The sequence below is a fragment of the Taeniopygia guttata genome, chromosome 15, assembly GCF_048771995.1.
Source record: "Taeniopygia guttata chromosome 15, bTaeGut7.mat, whole genome shotgun sequence".
NCBI classification, from domain to species: Eukaryota; Metazoa; Chordata; class Aves; order Passeriformes; family Estrildidae; genus Taeniopygia; species Taeniopygia guttata.
The window spans coordinates 50,786-70,729 of NC_133040.1; the positions used below are offsets into that span (position 1 = coordinate 50,786).

General features: G+C 45.2%; 1 protein-coding gene across 10 annotated transcripts in view; it reads right to left on the reverse strand.

Annotated features, from left to right (window-relative positions):
* Window positions 1-5,098: 5,098 nt before the first annotated feature.
* Window positions 5,099-19,944, reverse strand: part of MORC2 (MORC family CW-type zinc finger 2) — a 51,579-nt gene continuing 36,733 nt past the window's right edge. For 8 of the 10 annotated variants that reach the window (XM_072935994.1, XM_072935993.1, XM_041719484.2 and 5 more), the window contains 14 exons: window positions 18,107-18,247; window positions 17,522-17,676; window positions 17,266-17,394; window positions 15,929-16,034; window positions 11,629-11,761; window positions 11,229-11,303; window positions 10,742-11,116; window positions 10,203-10,343; window positions 10,055-10,109; window positions 9,133-9,274; window positions 8,618-8,809; window positions 8,430-8,523; window positions 6,857-7,045; window positions 5,099-6,002 (listed from right to left, as the gene is read on the reverse strand). In XM_072935994.1, the coding sequence (XP_072792095.1) occupies window positions 5,934-6,002; window positions 6,857-7,045; window positions 8,430-8,523; window positions 8,618-8,809; window positions 9,133-9,274; window positions 10,055-10,109; window positions 10,203-10,343; window positions 10,742-11,116; window positions 11,229-11,303; window positions 11,629-11,761; window positions 15,929-16,034; window positions 17,266-17,394; window positions 17,522-17,676; window positions 18,107-18,247 (1,996 nt within the window). In that variant the 3' untranslated portion in view covers window positions 5,099-5,933. Of the gene's footprint in view, window positions 6,003-6,856; window positions 7,046-7,478; window positions 8,339-8,406; window positions 8,524-8,617; window positions 8,810-9,132; window positions 9,275-10,054; window positions 10,110-10,202; window positions 10,344-10,741; window positions 11,117-11,228; window positions 11,304-11,628; window positions 11,762-15,928; window positions 16,035-17,265; window positions 17,395-17,521; window positions 17,677-18,106; window positions 18,248-19,944 lie in introns of those variants that run through there. The other 2 variants (XR_012058358.1, XM_072935995.1) reach the window with 2 other exon arrangements.

Sequence of the window (19,944 nt, forward strand, 5' to 3'; positions counted from 1 at the left end):
GCAGCCTGCCCAGGACTCCCATGGCTGGGCACCTTCCCCCCGCTTTCTCTTTCTCCTCTGCTGGCAGTATGCCGGCACATGATACCAAATTTCAAGGTGGCACAGGCTCTCTGTCTTTGTCACTGTCTCTGTCTCTGTCTGTCTCCCTCTGTCTGTCTCTCCCTCTGTCTCTGTCTCTCTCTGGGAGGGCTGCCCGGGACATCTCAGTGTTTCTCCACCCCTCCGTCCTGCAGGGGCTGGCCTGGTTCCATTCCCTTCAACCCCTTCCCTGTCCAGGGCTCCTGGCCTACCTCTCCTATGCCGCATGGCTTCCCCTTCCCTGCCCAGCCCGAGAGGCCTTAACTATTCACTGAGCTATTCACTGAGCGCAGCTAAAGAGACAGTTCCCGTGGGTGTTCTCTGCTTTTAACCCTGTGTTCTCAGAGGCGTGTGTCCATGTCTTCAGTGGTTACACCAGGTGTCAGTATTCAAATCTGACCACTGATTGGTTTGGCTATAACTTCACGAGAAAACTCACTTCCTTGTCAACCTATGACACTACACCCCTAGAGAGTTCCCCTGGGAGTGCACTCACAGCCAAGTGAGGTTTCTCAGTGAAGTTAAAAGATGAATTTTCATGGGCGAACTGGCACTGTGCCAGAGCCAACTCATGACACCTTCTCTTCCCCTAGTCTGGAGGTTGTACCAGGAATCCTCTCAGTGATTTCTTTTTCTGCGAACTGTTTTGGCTTGGCTTTTTTTTTTTTTCCTTTCTTCGGCTGCCCGGGGAGCTGGCAGGACCACCCTGAACCTGGGACCTCAGAGGAGCTGAACCGACACAAGAAAGGACATTTAAATCCACCAACTTTGACTGCTGCTAGGAGAAGACCCATGCCAGAAATCCAATGGGTTCCCAGCTGCCGTGAACTCTTTTCTCCTCCCGTCCCCATAGACAAAGAAGGGTGGTCACCATCTTTGCCTTGGCCATGTTTCGAGGTGGGGGTGTGGTGTAAGGTTTAAACTTTTGTTTTTCCTTTTCCTTTTTTTTTTTCCCTGTGCTTTGTGGGCACCCTTATTGGTTTTTATTTCTACTGTTAATAATTTTTTTTTTTTTTTAATTTTCACCCCCATGTATTGTGAAGAATGTTTTTGTGATTCGTGTCAACTGGCAATGGAATCAGTCGAAAGTGGATAACGACAAAGAACGGTTTTGAAACTTTCTGACCAAATAGCCAAATAAAGCATAGAACAAGAAAAGAGAAGTAGTATAGTAGAATAAAGAGATGAGGTGGCAAAACCAACTGATGCTTAGAATAAAATAGAGGAAGTTGTGGTAAAGCTAAGGGATATTGCAACAAAGCAACTAAATACTTATGTACAATAAAAAGCTTAAGGCACTAGTAACAGACAAAAATTATGTAGCAGACACGGGTGAAAGGCCTCCTTCCAGACAACCACAAGCAGGACAGGAAACCAATGATCACCTGGAAAGATTATGAAATTGCTGATCCCAGCTTATTGATATTTTCTGATTCGGACTAACACAAGCACACTGGAAAATGCTTTGTAGGCTTAAAAGCAGTATATATATTCTGGTGAACTTGTAGTGGCGTGTGCCATTAGTGGAGCGGGGACTCCCTGGTCACCCAGCGCTGTTTGCTTGCTTTCTTTAAAATAAAATAAAGAAAAATACCATTCGGTTTGGCTGTCGAAATTTTATATCAGTATCCATTTCTCTCATTGGCAGAAGAAAGAGGAGTTATTGAAGCCCTCTCTCTTTAGAGAAAAACACTAATTTTAGAGTGTTTTTCTCCCAGAATTTGTCTCCAAACTGAGACCAGTACTCACAGGAGCTGCTCTGTGTGATGGCAATTGCTTGCATCTCTAATGGGGGAGTGTTTGGGTTTGGTGTTTTTTCTTTCTTTCTCTTACAGGATTTTGTCCCATCTGTCTCTAAGATTGGTACTTAAGAGAGACAAAAGAAGTTGCCAAGCTCAGGGGAGGAGAGCACCTGGCTGCACTTCTCTTACCCTCTACTCCGAGAGGGTTTCTCAGAGTAGAACCCACTCTCCAGTTTCTCAGAAACCACTCTGCTGCCTCCTACCTTTGAGTGGAGCTCTGCTCCTAAGAGCAGCTGTTGCACTGGGGCCTTATTAGCACCCTTCCTCAGCAAACACAGGACCCTTCACCATCTGCTTAGGTGCCTCAGGCGAAACCCTGGGATCCCTGAGCCCCTTCCCTCTCCAAGGGAGCCTCTCCCACCCCAGTTTGCGAGCCAGTCTGCTGCTGCTCAGCCGCTGCTGTGCCTCGGCTACTGCTGCAGAGTGTTTTTGCAAGACTGTAACCCCACACCCCTGCCTGCCAGGACACCCTGCAACTCCTGCTACAGCTGTTGAGTTTCTGCTGCCTCGCTTGCTATCCTGAGTGAGCTCGTTCCTGCTGTTTCAGCTTGCCACTTCCAAGGTTCCTGCTGGGGCACTGGGATAGGCTGCCCCTGGAGGTTTTTGGAGCAAGCCCTTTCCCATCCCTTCCACCGGTGCGTGCACCGTTACAATGGGAGTGAGACGGCCGAGCCTGCGCCACAGCGCCACCCGCAGCCGCGGCGGCGCCAGCGCATCCACCCTGCCCGCCCGCAGCCACCAGCGCCCCTGCTGGCCGTGCCCGGAACTGCACCCAGGGGAAATGGCTGGGACTGGGTCTCTGCATCTGTTTGCGGTTCATGCCAGAGGTGTTGTTTGCTTGCATTCGTATCCATACTAGTAAAGAACTGCTGCTCCTTTGCCCATATCTTTGCCTGAAAGACCCTTAATTTCAAAATTAAAATAATTCAGACAGAAGGGGGTAATAGTCTCCATTCCAAGGGATGTTCCTGCCTTCCTTGGCAGACACCTGTCTTTCAAACCAAGTCAAGGTGAAAGCTCTGGTTGAGACACAAAAAGCGTTTCAAGAAGTGCTCCAAAAAGACAGAAACCACACAGTCCTCCTCATTCCATTGCTAAGAAGCAACTCTGGCCAATGAGGAACTCTCAGGGACAATGAACACCTCCAAAACTACACGCACACACCCCTCAGCGTTCTCCATCCAAACCAGATCAGTGTTACTTTACACCTCTGCAGAGCTGAGGTGCACACAGGACATTCTCTCCATTTCCCCAGCATTTTAGTCCACAGCAACTATCAAGAATTGGCAAATTTCCCAGACTCACTTGGTTTCTCCCAGAGTGACCCTCGCTGCCACACTGTCTTTACTTTCCCGCAGGCAAGAACATCCATCATCTGCTGTTCCTGCTGTTCTTGGAAGCAGATGCAAAGGGAATGTGGCAGAGAGCTTGAAGGAAAAATGTAGCCTCACCAGAAGAAGTGTGCTGGCATGAATTACCCAGCTGAAAGCTCTGGGAGAAATTTCAAATATGCAATGTATAAAAAAGGGATTAAGCTGGCCATAGAGAGGGGAAGGGTAATGTTGTGCAAAATGAAACTAATGTCCTTGTATTTCTGCTCGAAGAAACAGCTGAAAGTGAAGAGGAAGACTTAGGGGAACATCTGAGACATCAAGAGGCTTAAATGCAGGACGGAGGTGTCATGACAGGGTTACAGGCAGGGGACAGGTTCTTGATGGCAGCTAGAACGACCTTCAAGATTTGACAGAGACATCCCTTTGTTGTACAGAGGAAGAAAAACTTCCTCTGTGTGGTGTGTGGTGCAGAGCTGTGGGGCAGTCTCCACCCCTGATTTTAAGAGCTCAACAGGAAAATGCCCTGAACCACTTGATAAAGCTTTGGAGTATACCCCACTTGGAGCCAGGAGTTTTGATCCCCTCTGGAGGCATTCTGAGCCTGTGGGTTTTAGAGGTATTACTAAAACCTGATGTTACACACAGACTTGCTTAACAAATTTACAGAAACAAATTCAAGAAAAAAGCAGCTGCAGAGCATTGCCCAAAAGGGTTTGAGAATGAAAAACTTGTTTTACTGGCACTTAAAAAGTTCTTGGCTTGCTCTTCCTAGCAAAAAACCTTGGTACAAGATAAAAAAAATTAAATACATTAAAAACAAGAGCTACAATTGGAAATGAGAAGTTGCACAGAACAGAGGAGAAAAAACCAAACCTCAAAACAATTGCACTTTCCTAACATGAGAGAAGTAGGGAATCAAACAGTGCCACAAAGCTCAGGAAGTATTTAAGAACGGTTAGCTCCATACTGGTGCCCTCAGGGTGTCAGAAATTAAAGCCTGTGTGCAGCAGCAGCTCTGAACTGCAATATAACAAAATCCCTTCTTTAGAATGTCTGTCTTCTGGGAAGGACAAAGACTTCTTTCACCTTAATAAAAAATGCACCTTCTCCAGACAGATTATTTTCATCAGAAACTGCAGTGTATCATCACAACAAAAAAACCTCCAGTATGTATGAGGAAATGGAGACTGGTGGAGCCTGTTCCTTTGCTTAAGAAATGCTGCCCCTCTGTGCAGGAAGGTGTATGAGGATAGGGGAATACTCCTTACCTTTATTTATTGTGGGATGTCAGGCCCAGATTCTGGATGGAAGCAGTCAGTCTCACTGCGTGCTCTGCCAAGTGCCTGGAATTCAGGTAATAAGCAAAAGCCTTTCTTCTCTTCTGTGGTGTGTAGAAACCTGGGAGTTCTTCAGGACTATAAACAATTACTACCAAAGATTTTTGGTGCAACAGATATTTAATTTGGAAGGGTTTGCTGCAAAACATCTATTACACATCCAGGTATCAACCCCAAGGGTCCATTCCACCTGACCTCCCTGATAGTGGGTACCTCTTCCTTTACACCATATTTACAACCATCTGGCTTGCACGGGACTCCAGTTTCTAAACATGAGTCCACAGACACTTTGTCCTCAATCAGGCCTGAGAAGCTGCTGACCAGCTGACAAACTCTGACTGAGTCCCCTTGGTCACAAGTGGCTTACCAGGAGCTGGCTGCAGCTGGAGGATAAGGGACAGGTGTCTTCCTTGCTGCAGGCAGAGGGCAGATGCCAATCAGTGGTGTAGGGCTCCAAAGGCTCCAAATAGCCTCTCTCTAATAATTAGAAGTCTCTAATAATAAAATTACCTGGTAGAACAAATTGATCAAAACAACACTGAGGGAGTGACAAAAGAACAGGGGTCACTTTATTGTCAGGCAGAGGAGGAGTCCTTCTGATGCTGTAATTATGTCTCAAAGAAACAGCAGCAAAAGTGAGTGATAAAGTGACTGCAAGCAGAGAACCCAAATGCCAACATTCTTCCTCTGATGCTCACAGCCCACTGTGAGCAGTTCAGAAAGTGATCCTCTTCTAGAAGGACCCTCAGCCTCTTAGCTATTACCATGGAGGCAGTTTCACCCACTTGCAACAACCTCCTGTTCAGGAAGCTCACTGCAGGTGCCAGTGCCAAATTTCCAAGTTCCACCGAGGTTCCATCCCTCTACTCACACTCATACAAGGACATCTTCCATAGCTCCAATTCATGGCTTGGCTTTCTTGAACTCAAGTTCAGTATCTTCCACAAAAAATCCTGACCCCCCTCTGCCACAACTCAAGGCTTATTTTTTAATTGCTACCAAGTTCTTGCTGAAGAACCAGTAAGCTAAGCTGGGTGGTCCGAGCTCCCGGGTTTAGCATATGAACATACTTGAGTTGCAAAAAGGGTACTCACACTTCTACATCACTAAAAACACCCATTGTATCAGGCATGGTTCCCATTTCTTTTAAAAATAAATATTTATAAACAAAAGGAAGAGATTCAGAGAACTACAAAGTTAAAAATTTTCCTGCCAACAGCACAAATGCTTCTCATGTAAAGTCAAAGGAACAAGTTGTACAACATGAGCACTGTCTAAAAAACTCTCTCCTCATCAGCTGCCCCATTCCACCTGCACAGAGATCCACATCTCCCTTTGCAGCCAGCTCTTCTGCACTTCTCCAGGACTTGTACTGGAGCTGCTCAGTCTCCTTTCATGATCAAGTCTTCAATATATGCATCCAGTTCATCATCTGTATTAATATCAATGTCCTGAAACCAAGCAACAATGAATACCAGTGAGAAGTGAATAATGAAGAACAGGGCAAGAAAAGAGGAGCCAGAGCAGCTTAGCACCTTCTGTTACATCTGGTGTGCACAACTTCTATGCCCCAACATCCAGCACCCTCCAACTGCTAACAGCTGTAGTGACAGCACCCCTAACTTTCCCTGTCAGCATCCAAAAGACAACACAGGAAACCCATCAGCACCTCATGCTCAAACAATTCACTCAAGTGATGGATTTACTGTACTGATTCTGGTCGAGGCAGGTTTGGTTGGGGTTCTTTTAGATTTAGCACATTTTCCTAACAGGGAGAAACTGCTTCCAGATGCTTTCAGTAATTTTTCCAGGTTGATCCTGATTTTATTAAAGTAGTTTTTTAGTTTAAAGTTAGTTTATTTATTTAAATGCTTTAATTATATATTTTCTATTTTAATTTCATAGTATAACTAATACATCAATTTTACCACAATACTTTTTTATATTGTTTGTTTAAAAGTTTGCATTTCTGTATGTGGAGTTCAGAATCTGCCCGAGAATGTGGCAAAAATTCCCTGATGTGCACTGCCTATGACTGGGGAAATTCTCAAGCAGCCTCACAGCAGAGAACAAACAGAACCTGTGCATTACATCCACACAGTGAGAAATCATTCTGTGAGAATTAACATACATCAGACTTCCAGGGCCTGGATCCCGAGTGCGGACAGTGACAGCCCGAGCTGTTCCCAGCTGAGGAAGCTGGAGCCCAGTGAGATGCTGGACTGAAACACTTGTAATGCCTGGAGGGGATGAGCCAGGTGGCTACTCTGAGATAGCTCATGGTTTGCTGCTACTCCTCACCCACCTCCTGCACTTTCTGCAGAAGGGCCATGATATTAGTCCTCAACTTCTGCAGTTTCTCTTCTGTTTCCCTCAGCTTCCTTTCTAAGTTCCGGAGGTTTTCCTCACAGGCTTTGGCCCGGGCATCGGCACGTGTCTGATATGAATTGCACAGATTCTGCAGACCCACCTCATACTGCTTAAAATATTCTTTCTGTAGTAGACAAAACACAACAGATGTCACATTAAGAGAAAGCATCAAGCATCACAAAAACATGAGCAGTCACAGGCTACAGAAGATCCAAACTCCTGAACCCCATGATCAAATCCTTCCTGCAGTGTGTCCCTGCACACCCTGCCCATGCTCGTATTTACATCTGATTTGCCTACACCAGCCAGCACAGAATTACACAGCTTTTCACATTCTTCCAATACTAGAACTGCCCCCAAAGCTGCTTGAATTTAGATTAAGGGTGCAGTGTACTTTAAAAAGCAAGAACCCACAGGTACGCTGCAGGCCTGATATCCCCTGTAAACTGTGAGTATCCTTGGTAGAGATCACACAGACAACACAGCCTCTCAGGGCAAGGTAGGGACAGCTACACTCACCAAAAACCCCAGACACAACAAAGGTGTCCTATGGAAGAAGCAGGAATGGTAACTCCAGCAAATGCCAGCAGATGCCTGAGTTAACAGAAGGGGAGGAGACAAGAGAGAGACTGCCAATACACACACTGCGAGTCTGAGAGTGCAAAACAGAACTGGCTTTGGTCATGTGCTCATCTGCAGGTGGCTTTTTAGATGTACCTCCTTGGAAAGGTCTCTCTTGGTGGTATGCTGGAGAAGGAAAAGTAAGAGATGCCAGTTCCCTTGCCCTGCATTCCAGCCAGCACTGGTCCTCCCAGTACCAGGCTGCTGGTGGAAGCTCAGTCCCACCTGTCCTGTGCTCAAATGAACAGATGTCAAAAGTCTTAAGGTGTGCAGCTGACTTGCTGGCAGTCAACCTGCTCTCCAGGGTAAGTGGGAAGGGGCTGGCTTCCATGTCCTCTCACACTAAAGTAAATGGCCAATAAAGGCATTGAATCCACACTAACGTTGTGGTTTCGATCCCTGTATGGGCCATCTACCTAAGAGTTGGACTCAATGATCCTTGTGGCTTCCTTCCAACTCAGAATATTGTGTGAACCTGGGGATAATTATTTGTTATTATTTATAATTTTTAAGATTGTCTCTAGGTAAATTATAAGGCTGGGAGCAAAACAAACAGGTATGTCTACCTCCTGCTCCTACAAACCTATAACCTGGTCTCTCTTTTTTAGAAGTTTAACAGCAATGGTTAAGAATTTAAGATAGTAGCAGCCAACAGCATTCCCACACACATGCATGGTAATTAGAAAAATCCTCAGACAACTCTTACAAGAATCACAGCATCTCTCAGAGCTCTCATTCTTTTCCTCAGCTATGTTAGTCTGCCAAGGATCCAATGTATCTTTTCAAGAGTGCACTCCTGCATTAGAGCAAGACGCACATTTGCCATAAGAATGGAATATGTGTGGGGAAAACACTTAAACTTACTTTTCTAGAAGTACTGAACTCACCAAGGGAAATGCCAACAACCCTTCTGAGCTCATGGAACTCAGCTCATTCTTGGAGATTGGAAAACTTGGAGGCAAGAAGTATCGCAAACAATTCCTGTGCAGGAAAACAAAATGCAAAGCCAGAGTTGAAAGTTTAACAGACTGAAGCAATCAGACTGCATAGCTCACAAGATCTGCAGTGAACCCACCGAAGGATCTGGACTAGCAAGTCAACTGTTTCATGGCTGCTGCTGGGACCAGTGGTGTCAGGCTCGATTCTGACGCAATCTGAGGTAGAAGGTTCAGCCATGACCACCTCCTCTTCCTGCTGTGTGTCTGGAGCCTGGTATTCAGGAGAGGGAGGCTTCATAAGCCTTACATCCTCACTGCCCTTCTCTACCCTGAGAAAAAGTATTAAGGGAATGTCAGGAATCTTTTTTTACATTGGACATACCCGAAACATGGTTAACAGTTTCATCAGAACCTGTACCCAAGTGTCACACAGCCCTCTAGACACACATCAGCTGCCTCCAGGGCAGACATCAGTGACAGACTGATGGGAGTCTGTCATGCCCATTCCTTATGAAGCCATGGACAGTCCTGACCTCATATGTTTCCTGACATGACAACAGCATATTTGTCTTCAGCATCTATGGCAAAAAAACAGGCCCTTCCTCCCAAAAAAAACCCAAGCCTCCAAAATCCAGTAGCTCAAGATAGTTACCAGCGATCCCTTGGTGTGGTGTCTGTAGGGACATAATCAAACTTCACCTTCCACCGGATTGCATGCCTGACCCTTTCCACAGCCGTGACACGGCCTGTGAACCATTCCTTGTTCACACGCACTTCCACATGCAGCCCCTTATCTGTGAGGGTGAAGCAAAGGTGTTTGTAAACATTCAGCTGCTGGAAAGCACATTCTACAGGAACTCTAGAGATTCGGGCACCTTGGCAGGGAGCATGCCTGAACCTGTGACAATGCCCTCAAACAGTACAGACACTATCAATACACAATGGGTACACAGGTCAGCTCCTGCTGAGAAACTTGAAGATGCATGGAAATGAGCTGGCAATTCCAGATAAAAGGTTTCTCTTGTACTCCAAGCTGTTTGACATTGGCTTTACAGTCTCATGATGGACTCTAGAACAATTTGCTACATGTTCCTAGTGGGCCAGTTTCCAGACAGCTCTCTGGAAGCATGCTGAAAAGATGCCCTGTTCTGGCAGATTGTACACCACCACCCCAGCTATCACCTTTCCTGGGATCTCCCAGTCCCTCTTCTCTCACAGCAGTGCAGCAGATCTGGATGCAGTCCTGAGCATTTTGCAGCTGGCATGGCTGCATGGCTGCATGATCCACTCAGGATGGGTGAACATGCCATCAGCTACACCCTGCAGCCCAGCCCCATCCTTGACAACATGATACAACCATACATCACAGACCTTTCAACGCCACAATTGCCATTGGTTAATCAAAGGGTTCTCAGCCAAAATGTTTCATGCAAGTTAGAGTAATCTTGGGGTTTGGAATTCAAATTTACATTATTTTTTATTTTAAAATCTCATTAATGAAATCACACATTTAACTGGTGCAACAGTTCTTTTCTATGTCAATACTGGTGGCAGCACAAGGGCCCATTTCTCACCTTTCTGTGCTTTCTTCAGTTCCAACAACTCTTCCTCTCCAGCACTGTCTGTGAGCTGGGAGCAGAGAGAGGTCACATTAGTTGCCTCCCATCAAGATTATAAACACCTGACAAATACCTTCTGCTGGGGAAACCAGCACACTCTTACCTCCACCACCACCTCATTGGAATCCTTCTCTTCTTTCACTGCTGAAAATTTTCCTCGTTTTGTCCTCTCCTTTTTGGGCTCACCCTCCTCCTCAGACCCATCCTCTGGGATGTTCAAGGCCCTCTTTCGAGTGCTGGAGGCCTGAAGGAAGCAAACAAGCTCTAGCTATTAATTCCAGCCTGATTCCAAACAAAACCTTCTTGCAGCCAAATTAAAAAAACAAAAAAAACAGAACAAAAACAAACCCAGCATCTAGTATTTAATTTGGTAGTTAATGAGCTTTTCTGGAAGGTTTTAGAGGTACTACATCATCATGCAAACACTCACCCCACCACTCTGCACACTTTTTTCCCCTGGTCTAATAGGAAAGAGATGAGACCAGTCTTCTCAATGGGTGTAAATGGCACCCTAACCAAAGAGTAAAGTAGAAGTTCTCTTGTCCTGAGCAGTGCCCACAGTGCACGTATCACAAGACAGAACAGACAGGCTTACAGGACAGTGGGTGAGGAGCTAAGGGGTTTTATCCCATTGACTCTTACCTGTAAAAATCTGCCTGAGGCAGATTTCCTTACTGTTGGCACCTTGGCTACTTTTGGATTGGGTGTCTCACGTGAGCTTTTGGGGCTCTGCAGGCCAGAGAGCGACTTCATGCTTGTACTTTGTTTAGCAAGAGTTTTTAAAGTGCTGTTAGACTTCCCAGCTGTCACAGTGTGATGGTGTGTCCTGGAAGTGCTGGCCTCCTCCTTGAAGAGCATGCTGGCTAGCTTGGGGGAGCTGGTATTTGGACGATCTGAAGAGCTCTTTTTCAGCTGAGTGCAGGATTTGTGAGGAGGTGAAGATCCTGGTGGCCTGCTGGGAGCATTCTTGATTACATTAGGCAAAGGAGGAGATCGTGGGCGCTGAGTTCGGGTGTGCTGAAACAAAGGAAGGTAGAGAGAAGGGAAGGGTAGAAGAGAGGGGAACTGCTCTTCAGAACAGCTAAAGAAGTACAAAAGAGTAAAAAGCCTACAGCAGAACCCCATTTACCTCCCTTGAAGGCCGTGTGGTCACTTCCAGAGGCAGTTTCTTTAAGTCAGTCTGAGATAGAATTGGAGTGGTTTTCTACCCAAAAAAAAAAAAAAAAAAACCAACAAAGTCAGAAAGTTCATGTTTACAAGCTGCCAGGGGCTGCCTGAACCCATTCCAGTTTTCCAGGCTAAAACCAACAATTATATGGTGTGTTTTCTGTCCTTCAAGATACCTCCCTTCAGCTGTCATTTCCATTTTCCCAACAGAAAATTAAATGCAAGTTGAGATGGTCCATTTCTGTTATTAGAACAGCCCCAGTCTCATGAAGGAGCATAGCTGATTTCAGAGTCAGCAGCAGCCTTTTGCACTAGGAAATCCATCACACCTGCTCTGCTTAGCTGGAGACCTCCAGACTCACCTGCAGAGCTTCCAGCTTTTTCTGCTGCTGGAGTATTTTCTCTGTCAGTTGTTTCTGCTTTTCCTCATTTGATTTCAAGTCTTTTTTTAGAGTTCCCAGTGGTACCTTCTGCTTCTGCTCTGCAGCCTCACATCTAGCATGGAGGGAATGCAAGACAGCCTCAGGAAGGACAGCAGAACCTGTATAATGTCATGCACAATTATCCCAACATCCCATTCCAAATGCAGCAGGAAAGCCACTTGCCTTTCTGCAGTAGCCACAATCTCAAAAGCAGTGGTGTTCATCTTGGAAAACAGACATGAATTAAGGATCAAAAGCATAGTTGCTAATAAAAAGGCATTTATGCTGGGAATCACCAATTCAGAGCCCAGGAACTGTTGACAGTTTTGACAGCTTCTGTACTGCATCTGTACTCCAGATTTTTCAGCAATTTTCATTCCTATCAGCTTATTTCTTCATATCAATTCTTCTTTCTACAAACTTCTTTCCCTTCATAAAGGAACGCACAGTACCAGAAACCCATGACTAAGACGTTACCACAAGCCTTCCAGTCTCAGATACCTTCTGCCTTGCCATTCAAGGCCAGACAGTGTCCTTTGCAATATCCTGTAGCTATTTGCCTTGTCCTTTGCTTTCCTGTAGCTGTTCAGCCTATGACCTACAACAGTGGTGATCATCCTACTCTCCCAGGTCCTCTCAAGTGCAGAATCCTAGAAGAGTCCTTGAGAGAGAAGGAAAACAGAGATAGGAAGTACTCTCTCAAATGGACTGGCATCACCTCTGAAGTGCTGGATGAGCAGCTGGCCCTCAGGAGCATTGCCAGAGGAGGAAGAGGGGACTGAGCCCAGGCTCATCTCCTATCACCTAACAGAGTCATGGAAAGACAGACAAGGATCAGCGCTGCTGAGGTGAAGTCATGGAAGAATGATTTGAGACAGGAAAGCAGCAGATAACCCTTTTACAACACAAGAGATCCAGCAGAGCTCACTCAGCACTGGAAACAAGCTGGTAACCTGCAGATGTGAGTCTTACTAGTAAAGGGAGAACCCTGCTCTCACTGTAGAACACTCAAAGCCCCAAGAAGCTGGAGAGAAATGATTCTAAAAAGATCTCTATCTAGATACACACAATCAGCTTTTTGAGTGAGAAGGAGCACAAGCAGCAGTTTCTCCATCAGCCTCTGCCCTGCTGAAGCACATTCCATAGAGTGGTTACTTCCTTGGCTAAGGAATTGTGTGTCATCACTGCAAAATGACTGCCTGACAAGAAAACTGCAGTTCCCAAAGATGAAGTTGAACAAATGGCACCATAAACAGGCTTCCCAGCACAGAAATGCATCTTCCAGCTCACGGCAAGGCTGTAAGCATTGCTAAGCTGTGTCTTACAGCACAGTAAAGAACAAAAGCACCTTGAGTTCTGAAGAAAAATTCATGGCATCCAAACCCAGAGGCTGCATCACTGGAGACAGCAAATCAGAACAAATGTATTATATTGGTAGTCAGAATGGACTAAACCCAAGATTCTGATAGTGCTCAAGGACCTTTGAGACACACAGTCGTCTTCAGCTGGTGCTTCAGCCACCCATTCAAACAACATTTGGGATCCAACTGGGTATCAGATAGGAGAATAGAGGCAAGCAAGCCTGACATTATTTCACAGTGTGAAACAGGGACACTGCCTTCTCTGTAAGAAAGTGAGCGATGGTGGCACCTGGTGCTGACCTCAACACAGGCAGTGGCACTGGAGGGAGTGACTGCTTCCCATGATACAAACTGGGAAGGGCATTCAGTTCCCATGATCTGGAACACCATGCCACAAGCAGACACTGAAGTGTAGGTGGACAAACCAGAAAGGCGGGGAACAGCTCAGTGTCAATAGTAGACACTGTGCCAAGGCAGCCAAAACTATCATATGATCTCTGATGCCAGGAGAGTCTCAAAACCTGATATTGCTCTGACATTGCTTCATTTCCAATTTGGCTGGATGAGACTCTGCACAAAGCCTCACAGTACACAACCTTGAGGATGCCACCCATGTGCTTCTCAAATCCTGTCATCCTTCAGACACTACAAATACCTGTAATGGTCACGACACAGATATGAAGGTGTCCAAACTCTGCACAAGGACCCAACAGTGCAGCACTTGGAATTTGCCCCAGCCAAAAGCCAGAGGACTGCTGGATAAACTTCTGCTTCATATAAATGACACAACTGCACTCACTGCTGGAAAGCACATGTAAGCCTACTTAATCAAAAAATGTCCTGGAGTTATTTATTCTGCCAGAGTAAGACTCCTGAGATCACTTTTGAAGCTAAAATTACCAGAAGTTTGGCTCACCAGTGCCAAGTGCCCCACCTGCCCTTTCCCAGCTTCCTGCATGGGGGATGTAGGATGGCACAGCATGGAGTGCGGAGGTACTCAGACTCACTCCAAACAACACCTCAACACGTTCTCACATGAAAAGCAGCCACCCACCCCCACCCACCCCCAGTTTTCAAGGTATTGCAAATAAAAAAATCTAAATTCTTTCATCAGGAAATCAAGTTGCTGCTAGGTGATGCAATGAAGACTCCATCTGCAGACAGAAGTGCAGGAATATAATGGCAGGTGAAGAGACCTGAATAATACCCTTCCATGGCTACCCTCAGGCCATCCCAGGAACTGCCATCCCAGAAGCTACCAGCCCATCTATGGTCCATTTCCACAAGCCCAGAGGTCCAAAGGCAGCTAGGGGGATGTGAACTGGGCTTTTGGGGAACTGTGGAATGCAAATCTGTTCAGAGGAATAGAAACCCCTTTTAGGGTCCTGCCAAGACTGTCCTACAGCCGCCTCTGCCCTGGTGTCTGGTCAATGGGGGCAGCCCTCTGAAACATCTTTTGGACTAACACGAGGAAACAAAAGCAAAGTAAAGGAAAGTACTGAGATTATTTGGGAAGAATAAATATGGGAAAAATAAGACTATAACAAGGGCCAATTGTACATAAACGTTTGGCTGGTCAGTACACCTCTGTGTACTAATCTCCATGCCTCCCCCTTTCCTAGGCAAGGGACTCTGTTCCGCATGCACACCTGTGTACTGGCGTGCAAGTGCCAGCAGCTGCAGCGGGACCACCGATCCCAGTGACCCTGTGTGACATTCACATTGTCTGGACAGAGAGACATAATTCTGTCTCTCAGAAGAAGCACAGAGACAAGAAGAGAAAACAATCTTTATCTCTGCTCCTTTGTTTTTCCCATGTGGAATGTGGTATTAAGATTGTTTACCTGAAGTGATTGTTTGATTGGATTCCAGTGAAGGTTGTTTGGGTTCCGTGACCAACTGGATCCAGCTGTGTCTCGGACTCTCAGCAGAGAAGTCACGAGTTTTGGTAGTAAGGTAAGTAAGAAGTAAGAATGTAGAATAGTCTAGTATCTCTTTAAATAGTATATTAATGTAATATAGTATAGTTTTAATAAAGCTATCCTTCAGCCTTCTGATCTGGAGCCAGACATCATCATTTCTTCCCTTTCCCGGGTCGCTGCATTTTTACAATACCCATGTGGCTCTGGGGTCTACCAGCTGCCGTGACTACAGGCAAGTGAATGAACTGGGGTCTGGTTCCACCCTGCTCAGGCAGGGTCAGCCAGCACCAGAAGCTCAGGACCACGTCCTGGAATATCTCCAAGGATGGAGACTGCAAAATGTCCCTGAGAAACCTGGGCCAGGATTTGGTCACCCTCACCGGGAAAAAAGTATTTCTGATGTGCAGAGGGACCCTCTAGCATTCCCGTTTGTGCCCCTGGTGTCTTGTCCTGCCACTGGGCACCACTGGGAAGAGACAGGCTCTGACCTCTTTGCAGCTTGCCTTTATATGTTTGTATACACTGATGAGAACGCCCTGAGGCTGATCAGCTCTGGGATGGACAGCACACACCAGCGCTGGGGCTGTCCTCCCCAAGGACAGGACCTTGCATTTTCCTGGATGAATGTCAGGATAGGTTTCTGGTGGCCCATTTCTCCAGCCTGCAGGTCCCTCTGGAGGGATCTGTGACTGCCTGGTTTGTCAGCTGCTCCTCCCAGTTTGGTGTCACCTGTCACTTGAAGACACGATGTCCTCTGCAATTTGCACATTGTAAATTTGCACACCCACCCAATATTCAGCTCTCTATACAATTGCCATTGCTGCCTTTTCACAGATTGTGAGCACAACTTAAAGGTACAGAATCCCCCCAACTGCTTTCAAAGAATGACCAGAAGAAAGCTCCAAATGCGCAGATAAAGCATCTTGCAGAAAAGTCTTAATATTAACTGATTCTTACCTGTCTTGTTCAGGATCGGGGTTCATGGAGCACACCCAGTTGTCAGGGTAATTTTTCTCCACTGAGCTCAGCTGGAATGGGAGAGTCCGCCACTTCAGACAGACATCTGTCACACAGACACTTTGCAAGTCAGAAATACACAGCCTGAGACACACAATTTCTCCCATATCCCATGTTTTCCCATAGCCCATTTAAGCACCACACCAAAGTGTATCCAACAACAGTAAGACCAAAAACAAAAATGTGAGACAGTAACAGAATATATTGCCAGTTATTTCTTCGTGCTCACAAAACGCTTGAATGAAACCCTTAAAGACAACCCTAACAAGAATGGTTGGCTTTAACCAACACCAGAGCACCTAACAGTCCTGCTGCAACTGTGACATATACAAACTGAATTGAACAGCCAGTCCAGACATCACAGCTCAGCCCAGCAGTCTGGCTGTCTCGTAATGATACCAAAGTAACACAAATCACAGACATATCCACTTAAAAAAAAAAAAAAATGTATTAAATTTTTGATGAACCAGGAATACAAATTTGTCTTCCTGAGTATTGCTAGCCTACCAGGAAACCAACAGCTTCACAAAATCAAGTTCTGCCAAGAAAATCCAAATGTCCTTAGATCAGGCTCTGGAAGGATATCAATAAGGGAAGACAAGAAGGAGAGCAAACCCCCTCCTCCTTCAGAAGAACCTTGAAAAGACTGAGACAACCATCAAGGCAGAAGAGCCTAACAAATAATTCCACAAGAATGGCCTCACGTTCCTTCCTACAACCACATCCTCAAGTCCCAGGGAGAAAATAAGGGAGTTTAGTGTCCTTCTACCAGGTGACAAAGTGATGGTGTGGAGCTTCCCATTACTCTAACAAGAGCTTAGCCAGAGCTGTTTAGAGGTGCACAGAAGAGAACTTGCATTAAATTCCAAGGTAATTGTAAAAGGTTCCCTCTGTGCTGTCCTAGTGCAGGCCAGTGCATCAGGGTACAAATTACTTGGCCACTTCCCATTGCCTGTGAGGATGTTTTAGATCTTATTCTGGTGCTGGCATGGGTGCCTTTGGTGAGTTCCAGTTTGTATGACATTTCGAAGCCTGCTCTCAACACTGTTACTGTCAGGCACCTGAAGATCAGTTAGTAAACTGAGCAGGAAAGGAGCCTTACACCAGGATGTCACAGAATACCACTGAGTGCAGACAAAGGCAAACTGCAGAGGAGACAGGCCCTAGGAAAGGATAATGATAGTCCATCCCAAATCTCCTATGCATTTAACTGTCCCCATCTGCAGCCAGGAGTGTCCCTCCCCTTCCCCAGAGAGAAGCAACCAGATCAGACGTACCGCACTGAATTGTGGTAGGGATCTCCATGGCTCTCCTACGCTTGTAGCGCAGTTCACTAGACGGAGGCTGGTTCCAGTTTGCTGATAAATAACCAAATTCATCCCAGAACTTGATGATACCTCTCTGGGCTGGAAAAAAAAACACATCCTGCTCAATATGGAGCCTTTATCATAAAATCACCATCTGCACTCTTGGCTGTCATCCAGACACCCAAATTTCTCCTTCCAGACCCTGATAATTGTGAAGTTTCATTACCTATTGCAATATCCTTCCAATACTGAGCCAAATGCTCTCCCATGGCCTTCAGCAAATGTCGATACTCCTTGGCATCAGCAAAGTCTTGTTTATTATGGGTTGGCTCCAGAACCAAATAGGGCACATCCACCACGCCTACCACTCCTCCACATGCCCTGGGAAGAGGGATACAGAGTGACACAGAGGGACACAGATTAAACTGATGGGCTGGAAACCTGAACTGTCATGCAAAATGTAGGATGGGCCTCATATATTTGTACTTGCTGTCAAGATCTGTTTTGCCTATCTCTAGAATGAGGCACTAGTACTAGCAGCGCTTATCAGCACCAAATGCAAGCATCCCATACTGCTGCAGGGATGACTAAAATTTGTGTAAAGAACTCTTTATCAAGAAACCAGGGAAATAGTAGGCAGTACTAAATATAATTTATTTGACAAAGTACAAACTGAAGGATGACAAAATGAGCAGGCCTCAGACTCACGAAGAATTGTTAATGCAAAAGATGGTTATTGTACAGCCTAAGTCAGACACAGAAATGTGCCAAGCTTAAGCAAAAAGATTACAGAAAAATCTGCAGGACTCACATGCCGCCCTCCAGCTGTGGGCCCACCTTCTCATACATCTTGATCAGCCGACTGCAGTTGTAAATGAACATGCCGTCCAGGTCGCGTTGCTCAATGTTCACCCCAAAGATAAAATTCAGCTCCTTGGGTTCCTTCAGTGCCCTGCAGGGGACAAAACAGAGCCTCTAGGGATGCTGAAAATAAAGCATACTATTTTCTACTGTTAAGAGAGAGGATATGGAAATCCAGCACTCTTGAGCATTAAATTAATCTGGTAAACTGCTACTTCTGAAAAATACAAAACATTTGCTGAAAGAGCATTACAACCGAATATGAACAAAATACAAAACCTTTGCAATACAGATACTAATTTAGGCTTAACAGATAATTTTTCATTTGTTGTCCTTCAGAACAGATTCTGGTTTTTACTTCAGATGTTTTTATTCAGTGAATTAGTTTTATGAGAGTGCTGTTGCATCCAGACTGGTCCTTTCCCATGCTATTTTGGCTTGTATTTTCCAGCTATATATCCCTTTCTAGATAAAGCATGGAAATTCAGATTTCAATACAAAACTACAGTCTTGATATTCTGATTCTAGAAAGTTTTCCTAATTCCAAATTTCACAAGGCTGCTCCTTAAGTTCAAAAGCTGGAGGATACAACATACAGCCCAAGCAGAGCTTTTTTTTCTGGAATGTCAGGATATCAATTTGCATGATTTCTCCCTTACCTATGCAGCAGATGACTCCAACAGAAGTTGGACCTGAGTATGTTTGTGAACCCATAGAGATTTCTCAATCTGAATCTCTGGTCACCAGGAATTTAATCTCTGTGACGGCCAAAATCCTTGAGATTTTTATCTCTTTGTGCTATAAATCAAACAAAATCCCCGTGTCTCACAAACGAGTCCTGCCCTTCAACATACTAAATTAATCAGGTTCCACAGCTTCTCTGATACCCTTGCTGAGGATTTTTCATAAGAATGATCCTCAGCCTCAAGATGAAGGTATCCTCAAATGTGAGGTCCAAACCAGTAACTACTGCAAGGCAGAGCCTATAGCATGGTCCTGCCCACCCCTCTCAATTTTGACCTGCTTTATATTCCCCACCTGCCCCCATCAAGTCCTTTGCAGTTATGTACTTTATCTTAATGAGGAATTTGACTTCTGCTTAAATGGCTAGCTGAAGATAGTGGAATTCTTTAAAATGTTCTGTTGACTGTCTACTGATATCAAATATTAGGAAGACCTGAGCCATGCATGCATGAACCCTACACAATGATCACCTGCAAATATGAGATCTGAATCTATCTTTATAGTGAAACTTTGCAAAATAAATCCCATAAATAAATAAAATTCATATTAATTTTTTGTTTAAGGCCATCTTTCCTCACACAGATGCAATGGTACCCTGTGACACAACTTCATTTAAAACAGTTGACTGTAATACATTCTTAGGAAACAGCTAAAATAGCAGCTTTTAGTAATTTTAAATCTAAACCTTTGCCAAGAGGTGTTTTGAACACTGCCAATTGCTGGGCTAAAATGTGACCCTTTGGTCTCAGCTCACTGAAGTAGAAAACTGTGATTCATGAGCATGAGCAAGTGTGGCAAAACACCCATTTCAGGGACTAATTTTTTTTTCTAACTTCTGGAAAAGAATGTAGAGCCTTACACTTCAAGTAACAGCATGTACTCACCTACAAAACAAAAAGGACATCTCCTCATTTTCATCAGAGAGGACAGGAAGCAAAATTATCATCTAAACCATAGAAAATGAAGTGGTGGGTCAAAAGCCAGGGATTTAATTACTAGAAATTTAATACCTGTCCTATTGTCTGGAATCAGATCCAACCTGAT